At 39.5% G+C, this 24,648-nt stretch overlaps 2 protein-coding genes across 2 annotated transcripts; one reads left to right on the top strand and one right to left on the bottom strand.

Moving 5' to 3' along the window:
• The first annotated feature begins 10,824 nt into the window (after positions 1-10,824).
• LOC146718461 (regulator of G protein signaling 9-binding protein) lies at positions 10,825-13,145 on the top strand. The gene has a single exon (XM_085436335.1). The coding sequence runs from the start codon at positions 11,513-11,515 to the stop codon at positions 12,251-12,253; it is 741 nt and encodes a 246-aa protein (XP_085292461.1). The 5' UTR covers positions 10,825-11,512; the 3' UTR covers positions 12,254-13,145.
• A 4,151-nt stretch (positions 13,146-17,296) lies between these two features.
• On the bottom strand, positions 17,297-21,032 carry nudt19 (nudix (nucleoside diphosphate linked moiety X)-type motif 19). The gene is made up of 3 exons (XM_085451807.1): positions 20,179-21,032; positions 18,296-18,503; positions 17,297-18,207 (listed from the first exon to the last, which is right to left on the bottom strand). Exons 1-3 carry the CDS (start codon positions 20,932-20,934, stop codon positions 17,990-17,992), a joined length of 1,182 nt encoding a protein of 393 aa, XP_085307933.1. The 5' UTR covers positions 20,935-21,032; the 3' UTR covers positions 17,297-17,989.
• Between the last annotated feature and the right edge of the window lie 3,616 nt (positions 21,033-24,648).

The following is a 24,648-nucleotide window of genomic DNA, read 5'->3' as shown; positions in this document are numbered from 1 at the left end:
AATCTGTCAGTTTTATGCCCCAAACTCAGTACTTAGCACAGTATATTTTTTGTGTGTTTAAGAAAAAAAAAAATACAGATTCAGAAAGAGGGTTAGTTTTATATTGGACACCCCCCCCCCCCTTTTTTTTTCTTTTTTTTTTTGCTTGGCTGCCGGTCAGTATTTTCAGAAATAAATCTAACACTTTAATAAACTTGTAACGGAGCTGAATGGTGCAAATTTTGTAACCTAAGATGTTTGTAGAAAATACGCACACAGAGGACCATTTATAATAACATCTATGTCCAAAAAGTGAAGCCTGAAAATTGCATTCTTTCTTATGGCCAAGAGGCAAATCCTTTGGCTGCAAGTTGACTTCCTTGACCTATGAGCTCAATAAATTGTTTCCAACTTTAACATCTTACTAAGAACAGCACAATTTTTTCCAATGTTTAGTCCTCATTAGAGTGAAAAGGGGCAATAAAGCATCCTCATGTTGGACCTACTTTGTGCTTATTGCTACTTTATGAGTGTTTCAGTTTCTCTGTCACATTTCATATCACATTTAGTGATGTCACATGGCTATACATTCACCTCTTGTATAAGATATAAACTCCATATTTCTAGTCATTGTTTAGACATTTTCTCATTGCAAAGCTTATTCTGTGCCAAGGCAACTGACCCTGAGTTACCGTAAGAGAAGAGACTCATAACTGAAGATTAATGTCTTATTAAGAAAAAAGAGTTAAAGAGAGAACCCTCAGAGGAAAATCCTTTGGTGTTGATGGTAGATGGTCAGCAATCTACTTGTGGTAGAAAAGGAGGAGGAAAATACAGTGGAGAGTAGATGCACGGTGTAATAAAATGCTAGATCGTAGTATTTAGAGTACTAGATGAAGTAAGACTTGATTTAGCTAATCTCAAGAACACTAATATTGCCACCTTGGTTATATTCAGTCTCCAGTACAGGAGACCAGCTTAGCCCTCCATTAAAGGGGTAGATTGGCCTGCTTAATGAAATTAAAAGAACAAGATTTGTTCAACAAACTGAGGTAAAGGAGATAAATACAATTCAATGCATTTCCCATGACCTGGTCATTCTCATGACCTCTGTGAAGCATGGCTGAATGAAGCAAAGTAATCTTTTTAGCACCATAAAACTGCTGGAAACATTTCTGAAATGGGTTTGGCCTTTTTTTCCTCTTTTTTTTTTGAATGTTTGGTCACTTTTATTATATTAGCGACCACATAAAATAAATTAAGATACCTTTATCTTTCTTTTTCCTGTTTCAGTAAATACATGAGAGTACACTGGATGTTTATTATTGCCAGTAGGTAATCTGGTTGTGAGTGTACACAAGTATCACGCTAAATAAATCTACAACAGAAAAATGTATGAGGTCTTCTTCTAAATATGATTGAAACAGACATAGTAATGGACATTAAATGCTCCACGATATCATATAAAGTGACCCAGGTCAAGGTGAAACGCAGACTTTATACACAGTCTTTAGATGGAATGGCCTCTGACTTTTCCAAAGGCTTATCTCTGCTGCACCCACCTTCACCACACAAATCCTAGAAGCCTTTTAGAAGGGATTTTCTGACTCTGGAAATCTGTTTGCTTTTCTAAAACTGCAAGAGCACAAACAGGTCATGACCCTTCCCCCCTGCAGGCCATCAGCTCTGCTCGTATGGTTTATTTGGAATATGCACATTCAGTAAATGACGCCAAGAGGAGTGTTATGAATAAGCAACACTTCAGCGTTTTTAAAGGTCACTAATGTATTTCTCTCATTAACTATGTAAACCTTCTATAGTATGTTTTTGCAGAGCTGAATATCTTTTAAGAGCCCAGTGGAGGACATCTCCTTAATGCACCTGTTGTTTCCTCCATTCATCGTACTGTTCTATTTTCTGCAAAAAGACACATGTACAATGGATGACATTAATGCTCCAGAGAGGGGAGCTAAGGATAAACAAGTACCTCCTTCACATGCAAGCCACAGGATGACAGGCTGGATGGACCGCTTGTTTTAATATGTTTTTATCAGATACTATGAAGTGGAGAATGACAAGAAGCAATACGAATGAAAAAAGGGCTGATGCAAAATTAATTTCAGAAAACTGATTCAAATCTTTAGCATGCAAAGCAAATGACCTGCATCTTCATTTCCTCTGCTGACACTATTCTCCAAATATATCACTTTTAAAGCTTGCCATACCTCAGAGTTTTCTGAAGTTTGCCTTGATGTGACGCGGCAAATGCTATTGGATCTTCTGGCTCATCTCAGTTGTCCAGGTAAACATGTTATCTTGTGTTACAAACTAGTGAGGCTTACTGACTGCCCTCAACTTAAAAAATATACTTGTCCTTTAAAGGCTGCCATTGTATAATATTTTCTAGCTAAGGGAATGTAGGCCTTTTTTTCTCAGAGTCTATGCGGTAAACACTTCAAGGAAACACGCTTACTTCTTCTGTAATGGAAAGTTAAATGAGAAGATCAGCAGCTCCCCAGCATGTGACTGCAACTAGTTTGAATGATGACTGCATCTTTAGGAAAGAAAAAGCATTTTTTTCTTTTAAAGTTTAGCCAGTTTCAGCCACAGCCTCACATAGTCACATATATCCCTTCTTTAATAAATGTTGCTTTACACTGGCAGCGATCAATGCAAACTTTGTATGAGGGCTTTTAAGGTAAGCTTGGCTATCATTTTCATAGGGAGCGAGTAAGATGTGCTTCTAGGGATGAGACCCTAGAAGCACATGGCTTCTAGGGTCTCATCTTTCTTTTTGGTATGAAAATCTAATCAAATTTACTATGCAGCACATTTTAAAACAGCAGTACAGCAGTACTGGATTACTGTATTTGGCAACATCATAAATAAATGCAACAAAGAAAATCATTAAAATAAACTTGATATACTGAAGAAATGCACCTATAAACAGCAGTGAGACAGAACCAGGTACAAACACATGTAACATGATTACTGAAATAAAACAGTTTAAATAAAAATCTTTGCAAGGGCATGGCTTGGTTTGAGTTTGTAACATCCATCAGGGTGTTATGAAAAAGGGTCTGGGTTAAGTTAACATCCACCTTGTCTCTTTGGAACATTGATTTAGAAGAACTTCAATTATTCCAAATCATCCATCCATCATCCAACTATACTTTTATACATGCAGTTCACCAATCTATCACAGGAAAGCTCTTTCAGTTTCTCAAAATGTGTCTATTTACCATATGGTCTAAACAAAACCCACACTAAAGCCTACGCGGGTTAATTAGGTTACATTTAGGTTAGAGCTAGGGGCTGGGATAAGTCTGTCTTACATCACTGCAAATCAATATAGTGTCCTCAGACACTCAGTCTTTGTGTGTGTATATATTTGAAAGTCAAGGTTGAGTGGAGATCTTTGTGGAGTTGAGGCATGACTCACAGTTCACTCCACTGCTGCATGCTATGTGTGTAAGAGGCCACATAGTGGATAAGGTCCATCTATAATTCAACAAAGACAGACTTCCTCTTTCTCTGCTTTTTATTCCCCTCTGTGCTCTGCCTCTTTTTCTAAGTGACTGAATCTTCCTAATTCTGCATACAGCTTTTATTTTCCACCTTCTTCTATGCCAAATGTTGGAAGCTATTAAAAGACAAAGCTGCAAAGTTTAAAAAAAAAAGAAGAAGCTCAAATGAGTATAGGGCTACATGGGTGTGTAAGACCCTTGTCATTCTATAAAGCAATGAAATGAGTGGTCGTTAAGTGGATTTTAGAGATGATATCGTGACGACATACAAGCTCACCTGGATAATACAGTCTAGAAGGACTTTTCCTGAGATTTTCTGTAAGGATGTTATCAGAAAAGGATTATAAATATCTTCTTAAATATATATATAGTTCAATTTTATTTGTATAGTGCCAATTCAATTGGCAATAACAATTGTCCCAATGCAAAGTTTAGGATAGAGTAGTATAAAGTTTGGTGCCACTGGACTGTAGAGTGGTTGAGATGTGCTCTCTGAAGTGACATATCACATTTCTCTATCTGGCAAACCAATGGATGAGTCTGGGTTTGGTGGTTGCCAGAGGAACAGTACTTGTGTGCTAAAAGTAAGGTTTGGTTTAGAGGGGATCATGGTGTAGGTGTTAAGTCCGTGGGTATCCTGGTATAAAGTGGAGAGCACAGAGGTAAGTTGAACAAAAAAAGTTTATTATGATACAGTGTTCAAGACAGGTTCTTAGGTGGTGACTGCAAAGTTATCCCCCATAAGCGTTCTTGTCTTCATTGAGCTACTCTCCCATGCTGGTCTAATATCCCCTTTTCCACTCTGCATTGAAAGAGCTCTGGACAGAGAGGGAAAGAGGGAAAGAAACGCACAAACACTGATTCTTGCAATACTGATTGGAAGGTGAGCTGAGCTTGTTTAACAGTGCAATGATCTGGTGTCAGTTGAAGAGAATCTCCAGCTTCCAGTAGCCAGAGTATAATTGGTCTGGCAACCTGCAGGTGTGTGATTGGTTGCTGAATTCAGGTATGTGATCACCGCAGCAAAGAGTAGTAAAACAATCTACCTCTGGAAGACAACGCAGAACTGAGAGAAACAAAGAGTGTGAGAGAGAGAAAGACGGAAGGACATCTCAAGCCAGGAAGAGAAGGGAACCTGACAATGGAGTTTTTTTTCTCAGGTATTGGGCTTTGCTCCTTAGTTCCATTGTAAAGGACTCTTAATGCTTCAGCATACCAAGACATTTTGGACAAATTCACACTTACATCTTTCTGGGAACAGTTTTGGAACTGGGAACTGCACATCAGCGCACAAGAAGGCCCATAAAGATATGGATGCGTGAGTTTAGTGTGGAAAAACTTGACTGTCTTGCACAGAGTACCTCAATCTGAGAGAACACCTTTGTTATGAATTAGATAGGAGACTGAGAGCCAGTCCAAAAATGCAAATTCTCGTAAACACACTCCTAAACCTCGTGGAAAGACTTCTCAGAAGAGCTGAAACTGTTATATCTGCAAAGGGTGGGCCAACATCATGTTAAACCCCACAGACTAAGAATAGGATGTCACTTAAGTGTTAACAAAAGCAGTCACATTGATGACTGCACTAGTGTAAACTTAAAGCTGGCTGTAACTAGAAAGCATATTTGGTCATTTGGGAAATATCAGGTAGTGCTGGAGCTTTTTACTGGGATTATCAAAGGGCTTACAGACGTTAGAGTCTTCTAATGTGTTTGGTCAGAGTATCAGAGATCAGGGGGAAACCGTGTTTATGTCTGTCCTCTTTTAACCATCATCTCACACAAAGTGTAGTAAGCATCAGAGGCCTCCATTTCCTCCCTAAAACCATTGATTCCATATGACGAAAATGCAAGAGAGACAGATCAGTGTTCTTCAAAAGATACATTAGTGAGCATTATACTGCTAATCCCAGGACCTGTAGGAAACTGCTAATCTGGATTATAGAATTTGTATCATGTTATAGCATCATTTGTGTCTCCTTTACACACTAAGATGTTTTCCTCCCTTTTAAAGTCCTCCTCTTTTTAACCTCTTGAGCCTCTTATTTTAATGCTTAGCTCTTGGTGCATGAAATTTCTCAGTTAAACATTCCATATATACTATATTTTATTTTATATAAAATTACTCCATTGAAAAATGGAGTAATTTAGCATCTGAATGCTATCATATACTAAAAACTAATAATCTCCATGGAAAACAAGTTTGACATTGTTTAGACATTTTTTTTTTTTTTGGTGAATTCTGCTAATGGGATAATTTTGCCTTATGGAAGTTTGTTTTATGTTGTGTATGTGTGCGTGTTTTTTCCTTTCACAGTTTGTATAGGCTACTTGGTTTAGTTTAAGAAAAGGTAAATGACACTTCTTATAGAGCCTGTCAGAGATAAAGCATAAGAGGCAAATTTCCCAGACAGAGGGACTCATTAAAGGCTCAGTGCAGCACAGAGAGAACCTGGACCTAAGACTGGGGCAATGGTTCAGCTTTTAGTACCACAATGAGCTGAGGCATGTAGCCAAGACAATACTGGAGTGACTTCAGGACGACTGTCTTACTGTCCCTGAGCAACCTAGCCAAGGCCCACAATTACAGCCTGTAGAACAACTCTGCAGAACTCTGAAGAGAGAAACTAAGAGGCACTTCCTGTCTAAACCCAGTTGTCAAAACCACACTCAAAGCTGCCAGTACTGAATCAAGTGACTAAATACTTTTGTAATATGACATTTTGATGTATTTACTTTTTAGTGATAAAAATCATGTCAAATATGCCAGTTTTACCTATTTCATTTAGGTATATAACATAAGCATATAATATGAAGATAGTTGCAAGGTTGAGACTTTCTTTAAAGCCAATGCAAATATCATTTTTGCTTTCAGCTGTTTATGTTCTTATTCAGTGCAGTAATACCTTTGGGGTTTTTCTTTTAAATTCATTGTGCAGCAACACAAGAATCACAAGAAGAACAAGACTCCACAATACCCTGAACTCAACATCAAAGATTGATATTTGGACTACATAAAGAGACAGAAGCACCGGAGGACACATGGATCCAAAAAGGAAAGATGGCAATTTTTTTAAAAAGCCTGGAACAACCTTCCTGCCAAGTACCCTGGCAAATACACACTCATACATCTATTCAAACATCATTTGAAAGAATGAGATCAAAATGGAGATTTGTGGCCATGAAGCACAGTGCCACATTTGGCAAAAACCAAATACAGCATGTCAGCACAAACACCTCATACCAACTGTCAGCACAGTGGTGCAGGGGTGTAGAGTTGGGCTTATTTTGCAGCCACAAGACGGTCAGTGAGTCAACCATGAAGTCCCTTGTGTACCAAGTATTAAAGAGTCAAATGTGTGGTCATCTCTCTGACAGCTAAAGCACTTTCAAAATTAGGTCATCTAACACGACAATTATCCCAAACAAAACATCAACTCTACAACAGAGGGACTGAAAAAGAAAACAATCAAGATGTTGTAATGGCCCAGTCAAAGTCTAGATTTCAACCTGAATGAAATGTTGTGGCAGGACCTTGAGAGGAAGAAGCAACACTGTAAAGAAGAGTGTGTCAAAATTCATCCACAATGATCTGAGAGATAAAGTTACACAGAAAGCAACTCAGTGTACTGGAGCTAAAGGTAGTTCTAAAAGCTACTGAATCATGGTGTGTACTTAGTGCATCACTGTAGCTCTTCCAGGCTAAACAAACTTGCTATATGTGTCATATTCTTTGGGATCTATATCAGTGTAAATGATCTAATGATGTACTCATAATGCATTGTTACACAAACAGAGATTTGGGGGTATTTCTTTATTTCTTCGATAATCTGTGTAAAAACAACAGTAATATCTGGAGAGTTCTATATCATTTTACTGTCCTGTGCAAACAAAAATCCTGTGGAAATCAAAAATGGAGTTTTCCATCATGTGTTGGCACTGAGAGCAATCAGACCACTGCATGTCTGACTCATCACTTGAATCTAACACAACAGCTTATCAGCAACCTTTTTACAGGAGAGGAGAAAGACAGAGAGGTAGACAGACAGAGACTATGGCCAATTTTCTAATCCTGCAAGTCCGACTTACTTTAGCGTTTCATCAGTTATTTATAAAGGTAATAAAGTCTACATTAGCCCAGTTATACGTTTATTGGGAATTCATATGGTCTTTAATCTTTGAATGAATTCCTATATTTTTAATTATTTTTTTACACTTTAAATTCAAGCTCAAAATAAATTAATGAAAGCGCATGAAATGAAAATTGAAACTGAGTTATTTGTTTAGTCTGTGTAAAAGTTAGCTCCTTAAGGAATTTCATGAGAACATGAAATAAACAACAGAAAACAACTGATTTGTAACTTTAAATGCACAAAGTGAAAGATGACATCTCAGAGCAATGAAATACCTTGGAGAAAAATAACTGAAGAGTAGTAAGAGGTGAGAGGTAGCCATGGAAACATATTCATGAAAGGAAAGACGATCCATTTGCCAAGATCATCTGACTCAACCAAGATATTTGTTATTAGTCAGAAAGTGCTGAAATGGCTACCAGCACTTTAAATATATTAAACAGTGCAGTTTACAGCAGAGCCACATATTGTAATCTTGGGATGGTGATCTGCAGGTTTTAGTACACAGTTACCTTATAAAGCATCAAATATGAGGGGCGGGCATGCATAATGTTTTTAATGAGTGATATGAGCAAAAATGGATTCAAACTAGGAATAAATTGAACAGAAGAAATCAATTCCCATGCCACAGCAGATGTCATTTTATGTGAAACGAACAATAAGCCTCTCACTCAGTTCCTCAGGCATTCACTGCACTCCAGTCCATTAGCTTTGCACTGTAGTCACTGGATCATTAGGCCCCATCCGCTTGAATAATGCAAAAAGAGCAAAGCAGGCAAATACCACTCAGCCTTATGTGCCTCTCATCTCTCAACACAGCAGGAGCCAACTAAACAACACATTATCCATCCAGTACTGTGTGCAACAACAGGCCTCCTCCCAGTGTGCAGGCAGCTGTGGTGACAACCCACAAATTATCCACTTTTACCACACTTATAAAACTGAAAAAAAAAATGGCAAGAGAAAAACTGAATACTATTTCCGCAAACCTGTGTCTCATAATCACATCGGCGTAGCTTTAAAATCACATGGAACAACACACAAGGAGAAACAAAGTGTTTTATCTTTTTATAGGAACATATGACTGAAGGTTTAGTCAGTGTATGAAAGATCTTTTGGTATCAGGGTATCATCAGTTTGTTTTGGGTTTGCTTTCAGTGTTCATTGAACCTGATTACACATCAGGTTCAATGAACACACTCAGCTGTGACAGTCAATGGTGCAATACATGTCAACCAGATGGTAATTTTTTATTCTGTTATTTTTAGTATTGCAAAATTATGCATTTTTGATATGCTGATGAAAAGGTGGTGCAGCATCGTCAATAGTGTTTGTTTGTTTTTTAGCAGCTTTTCAAATGTATCACCCTCCACTACAATCTACACTCACCGATGTCTTTATCAGAAAAAATGTTGCTAATCTTGGGTTGGAAGCCAGTTTTACCTTCAGAACTTTCTGATTCTTTGTTCCACTGATTATGGTGTGAGAGATTTTGGTTCATATTGATATGATAGCATCACACAGTTGTTGCAGATGTCAGCTGCACATCCATGATGCATCCCAAAGGTGATTTAATGGACTGAGGTCCACTGACTGTGAGCACATTGTCATGTCAAATATATGTAAATGAAATAAAATAAAACAACTTTGATTTGATCTTTTTTTTTTACATGTTTTTTTTATCTTGCTGAAAGCAACCATTAGATGATTGGTACACTGTGATCACTAAGGGATGGACATGGTCAGCAGAAATACTCGGGTAAGTTGTTGGCATTGAAACAATGCTCAACTTGTACGAAACAGCCCAAAGTGTGCCAAAAATATCTCACACACCATTACACCACCATCAAGAGCCTGAATCACTGACACAAGGCAGGATGGATTCATGCTTTCGTGCTATTTATTCCTAAGTTCTGACTCTATCTCTGAGTGTTGCAGCAGAAATCAAATCGTCAGACCAGCCAATGTTTTTCCAGTTTTCTGTTTTCCTGTTTTGATGAGCCCACACAAATGAACCTAAATTAACCTAACCTTGCTTCCTTGTCCTTAGCTAACATGAATAGCTCCCAGTGTGCTCTGTCTGCTGCTGTAGCCTATCTGTTTCAAGGTTCAATATGTTGTGCAATCAAAGATGCTCTTCTGCAAACCTTGGTGGTAACAAGTGGTTATTTAAGTTATTGTTGTCTTCCCATCAGCCTGTAGTAGTCTGGTCATTCACCTCTGACCTCTGGTAACAAGAATGCATTTTCACCCACAGAACTGTCACTGGTTGGATAATTTCCCTTTTTTGGGTCATTCTCTGTAAACCCTAGTGATGATTATGTGGGGAAAATCTCAGTAGATCAGCAGTTTCTGAAATACTCAGTGGAACCTGTCTGACACTACAAATCATGCCACATTTAAAACCACTTAAATACCCTTTATTCTCCATTCTGGTGCTTAGTTTGAACTACAGCAATTCATCCTTACCATGTCTACACATCTAAGTGCAGTGAGTTGTTGCCATGGGATTAGTTATTATTATTAGTTATTGGCTTTACCAAGAAGTTGGAGAGTTCCTAACATAGTGATGGCAGGCATACATTACAGATTAGGGTAGATTTATCAGTGTGCTGCTAACTATTGCAGCTTAGTTGAAAGTACAGTGCATTTTTATGTTGATGGCAATATAGCCTCTGTTACACAGAGAACACAGGAAGTCTACAAGCCACATATATATACTGCAGGGCATCAGAGTTTGATTATTTTATGGCCATTGAAAGGGAACTGTGGGAACGAGAGAGAGTACCAGTGAAAGCTCTTTAGCCTAACCTCCAGCAGTGAAGATGAAGTAATAGGCAACACTGAAACAGACTGAGGATAGTTCCAAGAGGAAGAAAAGAACCATTCATTTAAACAATTCATACTAAAAGTATAGATTGTTTAACTTAAGTAAAAAATTATATAAATAACAATCTAATTTTTTTTATTTATTTACTTTACATTCCTCTCTGGGTTCACCGGTCTTTATTTTTCCTCGTGCAGCCGACTGTAAGCAGGAACCCTGATGACCATGGTATTGTCAGAGAGTTAGGGTGTTTGTGATTTGACTTCCCTGCTGATAGACATCGCAGTTCTGCCCACATCATGGACAGAGCAGCCAATAGCATGAAGAATGTAAACCAAACGCCTGTGTGGAAAAAAAAACCAATGGGAGTGAAGCTGTTTTGCTGCCCTGCCTCTGCCTGTCGCTGAATAGCACTGTTGTGCGTGCACATGTGACTACAGAAGGCGCTTACTGGTATTTAAAAATCATCGATCGGGTGCTGAAGTGGACAGCTCCTCATGCAGATAAAACAAACCAAAACAACAATGGCTCGCGTTGCTCCTCGCGGACGCTGAATGGCGAACCTAACTTGTCCGGCAGCGCATTTTCTTTGAACATTTATTTTAAGCTGCTGAAGAGAAAAGGCGCCGAGCTCTCTACGCAAACGGTTAGGCGGATGTTGTGACACCTGTGGCTGAATCGGGATCGCAATTTCATAAAAGGGTGGTTGGATTGTTTCACGTTCGCATCCGTCCTGCAGGAGACGGGCTGCGGAGCCGTATGATCTCGTGTTGGAAAACACAAAGGTAATCTAAAGCCTTTTAGGCTACGGGGCATTACTTTCTAAGCCCCTCTCTATATATGCTTGCACAGGAAGGAGCATGGATAGAGAGGAATTTTCTCTCACCAGCGCGTTGAGTGGATTTAGAGAGCGGCTGGTGAGCTCCCGTGGAAACTAAACCGAGGTCAGTGGCTAAAGCATTGTTCGAATAAGCGCGCTGTTTAGAGCTCCCCCTTTTTAATCATTTCATATTTTCTAAGAAGGATATAGATTTTTTTTTATCAGTCATGGGGAAAGAGGAATGCAAAACAATGCTGGACGCTTTGAACAAAGTGACCGCCTGCTACAGGCATTTGGTCATCGCTCTTGGGAGCACTTCGGACTCGCAAAACCTGCGAGAGGAGCTGAAGAAGACCCGCAAAAAGGCCCAGGAGCTGGCGGTGGCCAACAGGACTAAACTGACTTCTTTGCTCAAAGATAAGACCATCAGCAAAGAGGATCGGACCGAGTACGAGCGCCTGTGGGTGCTGTTCTCTAGTTGCATGGAGCTTCTTGAGGTGGACATGAAAAGGTCCTTAGAGATAGCACAGGATTTCCCCCTCAAGGTGCCCACAAGACACCTCATCCAGACAGGGATGACCGGCAGCACCACCACGGTGGCGGCCCGGGCCATGAGCGTGCAGAATATGAAGTACGAGGCGGACAGCAATATCGACACGGCAGACCTCAGAGACCTACAGGCCGAGATCACCCAGGTGAGCCAGATGATGGAAGAAATGGAGATGAAGGTGCAGGTGGCGCCGTGGGCCGTGGAGGCGAAGCAGGAGGCAGGCGCTGAGCTCAAGTCCAACATGAGTGTAGGGAATTCCTCAGTGGGTGTCATCTCGATCTGCGAAGAAGAGCCCAAAGAAGAAGAAGGTGGCGGAGGGAGCAGGGAGACTGGTTTTGCGTCAATCTGCGCGGTGATTGGATTCTTTGTCATCGTTATAGTCGCCTTGGTTCTAGGCTATTTGGTCGTCAATATGTGAACTGTCTAACCAAAAGCCCACCCTGATGGACAACCTGTGAAGCTGCCCAGGGAGCGGTAAGACTCTGCAGGCCCATAAGAAAGAGAAAGAGCGTCTTTTTGGGCTTGAAAAATAATGTGGACACAGAAAAGTTATTAAGCTTTCCTTGATTTGTGAAGGTATTTGGCAGAGACGAGAAATTGCACCAGATAAGCTAAAATGTACTAGAACAATATAGCCAAAGTGTGAAAATAATGGGAGTGAGGTAGAAAAAGTATGTTTGGGGGGAGGGCCAGTGGACCATTTATTTTTGGAAGAGGGTGGGAAAAAAGGTCATAAAATTACGTGACAGAGTCTAGCCATCAGGATGATATAAACAACACGTAATCCAAGTGGATTAGTGGAAAAGCTCAAGCAGAAATGTAGCCTACGGTTAACTATTCTCATGATGTTCTGTGGATTGATGCTTTGCATCCAGAAAAGTTAAATCTGCTCAAACAAACAGGGGGGCATCTAAAAAATGGTTGTCTTATTGAAACTATAGTGGAAGCCAGCACAGTTAATCTCTGCTCGTCAAACCACACTGGTCGGATGTTATCAAATCTGCACTCTTCTACACTCCTTTCAGCACCGTTTTAATGCGTCATAATAATCTGTATAGCCAGATTGCAATAGGCCTGCATCTTACTTTACCGCATCAAATCACAATGTGCTTGATGAGAGCCTTGGGACCGAAGAGATGTTCACAGTCTTTTAATAACGCATCCATTCACTGTAAGCCTGCTCATGTTCCTTTTCAGGGTTTTCTTGCACAGTGTTGAATGTACATTGCAACATGAATAGAAGGTTTGTATATACTGCTGTTTCAGAAAATGTACATACGATCAAGTATATTTATTATAATAAAACTTCGAAACACACTTGAAAATGTGCTTGCAGTTTGATAGGTGCTTTACAAACATGACCAGGCATGCTTGTAAGGTCACTTTGTCTGAAGGTGTGGTAAGTTGTGTACCAGTCCGGGCCTAGTTTGTAATCACTGCAAACCTAAGCTAGAGATCTATACATCTAACACACATAGAGATGTTTTAAGAAGGGAATTAACCACTTAACCACCTTAGGTTTAAAATAGTACTTAATTTAAATGGAAAGTAGACTATGCTTAAATCCCTAATAGTTTTACATCTAAGAGCCTTTAAGGGTATTCCTGGACTGGCATCCAGTTGAACTGGAAGCAGTCAGAGTCAAAGTTTCCACCCATGTGGTTGTTAGTTAAGGGTAGATGCACACTAAGACAGTTTTCTTTAGCCCAACATGAATATAAATGCAAGTTAGTTATTAATTTGCAGAACAGAAACGAGTGCTGCTCCAGAAATATTTTCAAGTCACATGCTTTAGTACATTGGGCTAAAAACAAAAACCTTAACATATAGAGAGATAATGCATCTAATGCTTGTCAAACCACCCTAAAATTCATAAAATAGAATTATGCAAAGGATTGAAAACATCTTCCACTTTTTTTAACTCCACAAAAGTTTGACAAAAAATGTAAAAAGTCAAAAAGACAAAAGTGCACTTAAAAAATAAAGATAGCAAAATTGTTGGTATAAGCATGCATGTAGATATTTTCAGAAATGTATATGTGGGTGAAAAATAATAATGGTCATTGAAACTTTGTCATAATCTGGGTTTGAAATCACAGTAACTTGTACTTTGATACCTCCAGGCTAAAATATCCAGGTATCACAAAACTTCATTTCTTACATAGCCATAATGTCTATGTAAGTGAAATAGAAAACCAGATTTATGCACAAACTCATTGCATTTTTGTGTCAGAGTGTTTGTGTGTTATCATTATTATTCATTTAAAAAAACATGCCACTTCATGTAAGTAGGTGTCTGAGTTTCTTTCCCCAACAGGCCACCGTGTTCATCCTGTGAGTTTCCTCATCTTCATTGCAAGTTGGTTAACTTATGTTCACTAAACGCTCATTGATTTCATAAGTGAAACAACAAACAGTCATGGAAGTAATGACTCTGGTCATCAGTCAAATCAGAAGGAGGTCCATTTAGATTGACAAAAGAGCCAATTTAACTAAAAACAATAATTCAAGATAAATATTTACACTTGTATCATTAAAATAACAGTTTGATGCAAATTCTAATGAAAAGACTGTTTAAATGCTGGCACCTGAAAAGCTGCACATCACATGAGCCCTGAAAGGACCCTAATGATCAGCTTCTTCACTATTAAGGAGGTCCTCTTGTACTAATTGTATATGGTAAGTGGACCCATGGCATTTGAAGTCAATTGAGTCTTAGGCTGAATGTAGTTATCTCACATGTTTAAATGCAATTACAGTACATCCACATTCCTGTTCGAAGCAGAGGCTCCTTCCTTTACATATATATATATATATATGTGTGTATATATATATATATGAACTATATGTAAAACATTGTAAAGGTATTCAAGTTTCAGATTCATTTCCTGTTTCCAGGAAATGAATCTCTCTCTCTTCTCCACCTCTCAATACAGAAATTCTGTGGAGAAACATTTAAAAAAGAAACTAGTATAATAGAGTAAACAAAGTAGATAAAATGCAAGATATTTAATCTTCTAACAAAAAAGCTGAAAGCATTCTTTGGCAAGACTTCGATGTGTGAAAATCAGTGGCATGCTCTACTCACATCTGATTCACAGTAGGCTTTCTGACATCTTGTTTATCGTTGCTGTCATTTCACAGAGGCACTATGCTCTTCTAACAGTGAGTCACGGACCTTGAATCTCTCGAAACTTATGACAGATTTACATTGTCATCCGGAAATCTAAAAATATAAAAGTGATTAATTAAACATGAGGATGAGAGGGAGGAGATTTAAGTAGAGAATGAGATGAAGCATCCTCAAATGCTGCCCTTTAAAATTTGTTCCACTCACTTCCAGAGGAAGAGGAGCATTTATGCAACATGCAACTCAGAGACTGTTTCATGTGTCTTTTAAATTGCTTTTTAAAAAATTTCAGTTATGCAAGATGTTCCTGAAAATAGCCACAGCATCAAATATTTAGAGTGCTCCATCACTCACCTTTACAGGTGAGTAAATCAGGTTTCTCAACAGCTGTTTGGAGGTATTTTATTTTAACATATGCACAACAAAACCATGTATTTGCTTAATTCGCTCGCTTGGAAACAAGCACACTAAGCAGACTGGTTCACAAAGAGGTGAGCTACACACTTGGCAGACACAGACCACTGCATCATCACTTCATCTGGACTTAGATGGTGGGTTTTCAAGGCTGTGAGTTGCCATAGAAACCCTTAACATACTCCGCAAACAGCACAGAAGGTTCAGCAGCGTTATTTCAACTCACCCGCTTTCTGCCACCACCATCCTACACACACGGCACTCTGAAGCAGTAAGAGATGAGGTGTGAGGACAGGGGAGGGCAAAAGGGGACAGAAGCTCTGCATCTTTTATCAAGCTGACAGGTAAAATATGTCAGAAAGATGAAAACCAGACTGAGGGCTGCTGACTCGCTTCAGTGTGTGTCTTCATTTTTTTTTTCTGGGAGAAATGTTTTCGTCAGATCAGAGTGACATTAAAGTACTTTTTCTGATGAACACAGGTGACATTATGACAGCATATTTGGATCTATCTCTTGTGCTGGTTCAGCCTCTTCCCACTTGTTCTAGTCGTCTCAGCAGTCCAGCAGACGGTGGTCTGTCACATTTAAAGTGCACTTTGTGTTTTTGAGAGCCGATACCAAAAACAGTTATGAAAAAAAAATCCTGTCTTAAAATACTGTACTGGAGAAATGTGTGAGACAAGGCTATGGGTACGTTGAGCCACCACCAGTTTTCCGGCCCGAAAAACAGGTGGTTTTTCCGTTCTTTCTTACTACAGAAGAAAGAACATTATAAATAAAGTTGTAATATACTTTATTTACATTTTACATTTTGAGTGTGAATTAGTGAAAGTGTACCTCTGAATTGCACCTTTTCTAAAAAGGTGACTGGTGCATAATGTACTGGAACTCTCGGGGTGAATTCAACCATTGGCCTCTTTTATCTGAAATTAATTTTGTATCTGTACAAAGCTTGTTGTTATGTCAAATATACAGTTAAGTGAACACTGAAAGCTAAAAGAAAAAAATCTTTGGATGCTCATGTTCCACAAGAAACAAAATTTGTCATGTCTTGGATTTCATGACAAATCATATCCAGACTTTTACTTTAAAACCTGGTTAATATGAACTGTTTTCTCAGATAGTTTAACAAACTACCTCACACCACCCTCATGGAGCCTGTGTCTGGCTGTTTGATAAGAAAAACATGCATGAGTAGCCCTTTTGAAGTCTATTTGAAAGAGCAGAACAAACACTTCCAGAGCTCTGGTAGTGTTTCTTTCTCATACAAACAAGCAGATACTAATCCTGCTGCTGGATTGATGCTCTTCCACACTTTTGATGGTGATAGTTGGGAGATACAGGAAACATTTTTTAGACAGTATAAACAGGTATGCCATCCTGGAGGAGCTGGGCTATCTGTGCAAAAGGAATGTGCTTCAGGTACTGTTTCATGCTGCCAGTATTGACAAGAATGGTACTGAAAAATTACAGCAAAGGAGAGGAAGCACTGCATGTGTTATCACGTTGATTTGCACCAAAATGGATGAAACTGATTTACAGCAGTCTATGTTCCCTACAATATGCCTGAAACTTACCTGACTTTGTGTTATACTGTGATGATTGAACTGAATTGAGAGCCTTAATTTTAATAGGACAAACCATTTGGCTCATTACTTATGTCCATCACAAATAATCATAAGATATAGCACAAAAAGGCAGGTTAAAGCAGCGTTATTGAAAGGTTAATATGAATAATGATCAAATATGCTCAATAATAAATTCATTTATACTGGCAAAAATCCTGCGTGGCCCATTTTGCACAAAGTATTTCTCACAGGGCTTCAATTTGTCCTGAAGGACACTGTTCTGGAAAACTTCTACTTATGCATCCTCCACACAAGGACAACCATGAACACACACAAGACACTTGTGTTTTTCAGCAGCCTTTATGTTTAAATTAATCAGATTTAACAAATTTCATTAACAGCATTGCTGTAATCAACCTATATTTCCAGTAATAAGCACAACTGGTCAAACACAGCCTTCAGCTTTCACTACAACTGTGACAAAGTTTGAGGATACTCTGGTCCTCTGTATAGTCATGAAGAACATGTCTTTGGATTGCAATAACTATATATACATTTTTATTGGAACAAAAATCTGACCTCTTAATGCATCTGTGTCTGTGCAGGCAGGTCCGTGCAAATAAAAAGTTGTCTAATCTTTAAACTGCATATACAATTTTTGAAGTTGCTTTTTGTCCTGACGTAAAAACTAACTACACACTGTAAAAACAGACACGATTACTGCCATTATTTAAATGAGCTGTCTGGCAGGTCCTGCAAAGTTTGGCCTGAGCTGAAGACTGAATGTTCTTTCTCTTCTGTCCATGTTTGTCTTCTTCTTCTCTTCCAGCTTCATGTACTAGGAATTTCTACCCAAAACAAGCCAATCTGAAACACATTAACTCTCAAAGTGCTGCAAAATTTCTCATTTAAATTAACATAATAAAATATACAGTGATGAGAGCAACATGACTGAGACCGATATAAAAATATGACTGTAAATTTGCCTGGTTTTGTGACTTTTTATTTCATAGGCACAGGAGGACAAGGATCACAGGGTTGTCAAAGCTGACTTTTTGAGTCATGTGACACTGCTGAATGTGCAACAGGGAGGACGTGCTTGTATTTTGGAGTGATGGTGATCTGTACCCTTAAAGTGTATGGATCTGATATGACAACACGGTGGAGCGGGGAAGCATCCTGATGATCCTTTGATTGAGGGGCTGTGTTTTTTGCAGCTTCAGAGTCTCTTGGGCTGTCCACTGGATAAAGTTTATCACCTGGATGAGTAAGTAGTCCAAGAGAGAGAGAGGAAAGATTAAACATAGATAGGTGTAAATCATTAAATGATAATGATAAAATCTGCACCTGGCAGCAGCGATATATGATGTTCATCATTTGATACAACAACGGGCATCCACTGCTCGCAGCCCGCTGTGGCACGCTGGCTGGCGAAGTTGTGGAGATCATTTAGTAGAGGGAAGTGGCACAGGCGGCTGAGTTCATAGAACTGTGGAGGCGCAATCCACAACTCCTGTGCCTGGTAGCTCTGCAAGATCTCTGAGGGTGTGGACCACTGAAACACACAGATGGGGTTAGTGTTTTAGAACTGCAACACTGTGATCTTACCTTTGATTTGGTACACAATATCAATCAGCTGGTACAAAGACACCCGAAAGAGCTAGTGTTATTTACCCACTGAAACTAATTTTACCACATTTTCTGTGTAATTTCAGCTGCAAAACCCCATTTTTGAATTACTCACGCTGACTTATCCTTGTGTAACCAGTGGCCCCTGGAAGATTTTAATGATTGGTAGAGGAATTGTATAAAGAAGTTCAGTGTCAGGTGATATCAGTTCTTATCTTGGGAGGTCAGAGAAGATGCTAGCTTCACAGTGTGATTTTCTGAGATCACACTTTTTTTTTTATGAGGAACATTATTTAAGAGGCAAGTTGACTGCACTGGGAAAATTTAAAAAGGAGCAAGTATCGAACCACTTCTTAGGTCTATGACATTTTCCAACTGTGCTTCTTTAAAAAAAACAAAAACGAACTCTGTGTCGTAAAACAGAAATCATGATTGTCAAGAAACTGATTCACAAGGCGGTAAGCATCACTATCAAGAATTTGGAGGTGTTTCCGTTAGTGAGGGACAGGAGGTCACTGAACAAACTGCTCTCCACCACAGACAATCTCACCCACTCCACTCCGCACTACTGAGGCAGCAGAGCTCCTTCAGACTGATTCAAACACACTGCCATAAAGAATGATTGTGGAAATCAATCCTATATTTCTCTATAAAACTGTACAATAAGGTTTTGTTCTGTCACAGGTGAACATACCTGTCAGGAATAAGATCTAAAACACACATTTTTGTATTATACCCTTTCATGTTTACTTTTATTAATTTTTTTGTAAATGCAATTTACACTATTCTCTTGCATTCGCTTCAGTTTTACTCTTTGTTTGTTATCATTGTAGTCTATGTAAATTTTTGCACTATTTAACAGTATAATTCCCTTACTGTGCACCTGTGGCACTTATACATTCATTTGGTTGTTTATTTACTGCAGACTGTGCTGTTTTTATTCCTTATCCCACTGCTGTAACACAATCATTTCCTTTCTGGGATCAATAAAGTATTTAGCAGTGATTACTGAAAGGTCTTAATTTTGTTCTCCGAATTCATTTCCTGTTACATTTGGAGCATTTCTTTGCTTTACTTTGTCCCCTGGCATTGCATGGGCTGTGGACAAAAAGATCTGCAGGTCTGTCTAATAAGAATAAATTGACATCTCTTGTTTTCTGTAAGCTATAAGCAAAAGGTCGATAGAGGCTGTGTCCTACCACACCAGGCAAGACCCTCGGTGCAAGTTGTGCAAAGATGCTCCTGAGATGACCACATAACAGCAGCGTGCAAGATGCTAGCAGGCAGGGGATACATGGAACCCTATAACCAAGTGCCTGGCATAGTATACAGGGACATCTGTGCTGAGTATGGCTATACTATATCTTTGCTAAATAATATGGCCATACCAAGAGATAGAAAAATCAGAAAGGAGCCACCCCTCAGTGGCTGTAGCTCAGGAGTCAGTTGCTCTACCAGATCCCAGATTTTAGTTGGGATACTGTTGGATTATATGACTGACCCCCTTTTTAATGAATTGGTAAGCAGGTTTTGATGGTCACGTGTGCGTTTCATGCGTCTATAAAGAATATAAATTAATCTGGCTGGATATATGTAATCACCTGAAAACGCTCAATTTCCTTATCATCTTGTAGCGTATGCGGAATCTCCTGCAAGCAGCAGATGAAGAAAGCTGTGTCAAATCTCGTCGTCCCATATCGGCCTGCTGGAGTCAGCCAGTTGCTCCACTCATGTAAAGCCCAGATGTTAGGCAACACTTGCAGCTCTCTACACATCCTGATAAAGTTGGAGGGGTTCTGGTTAACCAGAGCCCTCCACTTGGTGAGCTCACTGCTGCACAGATCATTCACCCCGTAGCGCTCAATGTAACCAAAGTCCTTTATGCTTTTTAACATTTTTTTCTCCTCTGTTTTGGGAGCAACCAGAAGTACGCCAGATTCCTCAAATGTTTCCCTCAACGCGCAGATCCGGAGGGCGACTTCTCCCGGGATGGGAGAGCCTAGTTTCAGTCGGTCTGTAGCAAAGATTGGAGGTCTGGTCTCCAGAGGCTGTTTGACACTTCTTAACCCGAAAGTCAGGGAGTTAGTGAAAGATCTGAAAATGTCCAGCCACTCACTGGAAAAATCCGATGCGTCCACCACTCCCCCAGGAAACACATAAGCATTGGGCATGAATCCGCTTTTACCGCTTCTTTTAAGCAGCAAAACGTCGTAATCAAAGAGGGACCTGTGGGGCAGATGTGACTGTCCAGAGTCGCTTTCCCCTGTCAGCGGTGCTCTCGGGGTGAAACCACGCCCGCGTCCTGCGGCTAAAATCAGAGTGGCCGACTCTTTCCAGTGCTTCAGTGTCGTGTTCATCCTAAACCAGCAGCGGTTTCATTCAGTCTAAAAAGTTTCAGCCTCTGACCTCTGTACTTTCACCGTCAGCTGGCTGGTAGCTTTGTTTTGGTGGAAGTCACATGATTCGGGGAACTGGGGACAGAAGCCGTTATCGCCATCTACAGGCTGGAAGATCAACAATAACACGATCCTTAAATACAATTTATAACAGTTTTTCAGCATCCATCCATCCATCTATCTATCTATCTATCTATCTATCTATCTATCTATCTATCTATCTATCTATCTATCTATCTATCTATCTATCTATCTATCTATCTATCTATCTATCTATCTCAGTTATAATGATGTGTCGTGGTTACTTTGCTGTAAAACTAAAAAAAAGTCTTTTAATTAAAGGCAGCTAAATTGCAAAATGTAACATGATTTTAAATAGAAGTAAATATGTAATTACAATATTTAATGTTACATGTAATCCCCTAAATCTGATTTTTTTAGGCTTTAATACAGCAGTTTTATTCCATTTTACTTATTTAGTAATTATTAAGCTTTTATTGAATTGTGTAGCTTCAATGTTTTTTAAACTATATATATCTGTAAATATTTGTTTTCAACATAGCTCTACCCATGAATCATATATTGGTAACTTTCCTGTCCTGGGTTTGCAACATAAAAATGAAAAAGCCAATAACACTCTAGAGTTGAAACTTTGATTTTCCAAGTATTTCAGTAAAGGCTTATGGGATGTTTCTGGAGTTTCAGTGAATGAAAGTGTCTGCCAATCTGTCAAACTGAAAGTTCTCACTGCAGTAAATACTCTTACTTTCTCACAAACTGTTCTAAATTTTGTTGGTGAAAACTCACTCAGTCAGATCCTAAACCCCCTCCCCCTTGTATTTGTCTGAAACGTGGTCATAAGTTCTGGGTCTCAGGGTTACTGAGTTCATATGCCAGTGTGTTTTTGTGTTAGCAGATTATAACTGTGTCTGCGGCAAAGGTTCAAATTCTCCTTAAAGCGTTTTAAACATTTCCTTTGTATTCGGTAGGTACTCCAAAAGCTGCAAGAACTAGAGGAAGCCAGTGTTTGAAGTTAAAATAAAATCCTGGTTACATTCCCTCTGGGTGCCCACTCTTTTATGTGGTCTTTTTTTTTTTTTTTTTTTTTTTGCAGATGCAAACATAGTTGTCTCTCTAGTTTTTCCCTCTTGATTAATTCCCTCACTTCCATTCTGATAGTTTCAGCAATCTTCCTCAAGGAATTTATTCAGTCCTTTTATTGAAGATATTATTGCTTAGATATTAAACATGATTGAGACGAGGATTTTTATTCTCTCACTGATAAATTCAAAAGTTTTCACAAAAAGTAGCCCACAATGCAAATCTCAGTTGTTCTTGGGTTTCTTTAGATCATGGCACACTGTAAAATGTAATATTGTGTTTAATTAAAAATATTAAATGGGCTGAACTCAATTTTTATCAATTTGTTATTAGAACTCGATTTAAATAAGTTACCAGTACTTTTTATGCAAAAATGCTGATAAACTCAATTTATTTGAGTTGTCTAAACTTAGAAAAACTAAGTAAGCTGGAAGTTTTGCTTCTCAGGGCGGAAGGATGAAAAATGTGTTTTGAAAATGCCACATGACTACCTCCTCCTCCCTCTCGGATCAGTCCACATGTTCATGGTGCCAGCATTTGTTATGGGATATGTTGAGCAAACCTGGAGAAGCGTCAGCTCAAGAGATTATTGTCATTGCTGTGAATCTTTACCTGATACACTGACTTGGTGAGTAAATGTTTACTCTTATTCAAACTGATTTTGCGGCTTCTCTTAGTTTAGCACCAGGTTTATAATCTTGCTAGCTAGTTAGTGTTAGCCTAGCGTTGCTGCTGCCGCTGGGGTCATGTTACTTAAAAATTAACACAACAGCCTTAAAAACCTTACATAAAACTGTGTCGGTGAAATTTTCTGTTGATTGTTTGAAATAAAAAAAAAAGTGAGATAAGAGCCCAGACAAAATTCTTTGGGAGGTGCAGCCGTTAGGGGTAGGGTTGCCAACCGTCCCTTAAAATACGGAATCGTCCTGTATTTAGAAACAAAAGTACACGTCCCGTATTGAGCTAATAAGGGACGCACTTTGTCCCGTAATACAGTGAGAATCAAAAGTAGTCTATAAATGTTAATGGAATTAACGCTTTGTTTGAAAACATAATTCCCAGCCCCTCTCCTGCTTTGTGACCAATGAGCTGACAGCACACTTATGACAATTCGAGTATGACAATTCAGATTACCGCTCATCTCATTGGTCGAGGAAAGGTCGCTTGCGGAGAAAATACCGGAAGACAACAGATGACCACAACAAGAAGCATGGCCAACAGGGGAACAGACGCCGACTCTGCGGTGCAAGTCTCGGATGACAGTACACCTAAAGCTGGGCAAACACTGTGCGATTTTTTTCAGTCACGTTATTCAGCTCCTGCTCAAACTGCACGATTGACTCGCAGGGGTTAGAAGTTGGTAGGTCACGATGCAGGGTCTCACACTATACCGCCCGATGCTCTGATGCGACCTGAGTGCTCACACTGTGCGTCCATAACATGAAGGTTATAACAGAAAATCTGTCGCTCGCTCTGTCTTTCACTCACACAGACACACACACCACCACCATCAACTTTGCTAAATTGCTAATGAAAAACATTGATCAGGCAGCTGTGATTGAGCAGCAGAGTAAATCCAACTATTTTCACGGTTGTTGTGGTCGTGATCATTTTGTGATGCCACATCGAAAAGGCTCGGATGAGCTTTCCAAAGTTCTACAAGTTGTGCCTCCATCGCTTGTGTCCAGATCACACGCTGCACAGCCGTGCTGCGCCGTCTTTTTCACCAACGTTTACGTTTACGTTTGCGCGCGATTGATGATCGGGAGCTGGTCGTGAGGTGTTAATCACTTCTCGTTACCCCACGTATACTACACGACGCACGATGAAGGCCAAAATCGGTCCGATCACTCAAAAATCGGCTCAAAATGGGCCAAAAATCGCACAATCAACTTCAAGTCAAATGGTTAAAAAAATAATTTCACACACAAAAAAAGAGCTAGAAAATTCACCACACTGGGAAGGGTGAAGACAACTGGGTCGCCCGGCCCTGGCCACGAGGTGTCCCTTATTTATTTTTCAGGGAGTTGGCAACCCTAGTTAGGGGTGGGGGTATTTTCAATCCATAGCCATAACCAACTAACTAACTAACTAACTAACTAACTAACTATATATCATGTTTAACCTGAGTAGCAAAAGAGTGCAGGGGGGTTGAAAAGAATAGCCAGAAGTTAGCTGTGCTCCCGGACTCTATCGAGCCTTGACCTCCCGGTCAGCTGCTGGTGGATAACAGAGCGTCCCAGATATAAACCTAGTGGGAGTGACCCCCCACAGAGGGACAAAAGGACCCCCTGATGATCCTCTAATCGCTTGAGCCAGATGGCTTCTTTCACTCCTCTTTCAAACCAAAGAAAGAGGAGTGAAAGAAGCCATCTATGTCCACTGTGAGCGACCATCTTTGAACAGAGGTGGTGGTTTACGACACCAACTCTCTGCCATCTATAATCCAGTTTTGAGATCCCTTCCCAGACGCCTTAACGCCCACTCACATCCTGGGCCACCTGATCTCAGGAATTCGCATGATAAGGTGGGGCCAGGTTTCACAATGAACTCACCCAAAACTCTGGCTGATTG

Source organism: Copadichromis virginalis, linkage group LG1 (genome assembly GCF_057382275.1).
Source record: "Copadichromis virginalis isolate Kocher_CV1m ecotype Utaka linkage group LG1, C_Virginalis_male_GT1.1, whole genome shotgun sequence".
Lineage (NCBI taxonomy): Eukaryota > Metazoa > Chordata > Actinopteri > Cichliformes > Cichlidae > Copadichromis > Copadichromis virginalis.
This window is presented reverse-complemented; position numbering and strand designations above follow the sequence as displayed.

Coding starts and splice junctions, on each gene's coding strand:
- LOC146718461 (XM_085436335.1), top strand. CDS start 11,513: ATGGGGAAAGAGGAATGCAAAACAATGCTGGACGCTTTGAACAAAGTG.
- nudt19 (XM_085451807.1), bottom strand. CDS start 20,934: ATGAACACGACACTGAAGCACTGGAAAGAGTCGGCCACTCTGATTTTA. Junction 18,504..20,178: donor AGGAAATTGAGCGTTTTCAG/GTGATTACATAT, acceptor TGTGTGTTTCAG/TGGTCCACACCCTCAGAGAT. Junction 18,208..18,295: donor TCATATATCGCTGCTGCCAG/GTGCAGATTTTA, acceptor TTACTCATCCAG/GTGATAAACTTTATCCAGTG.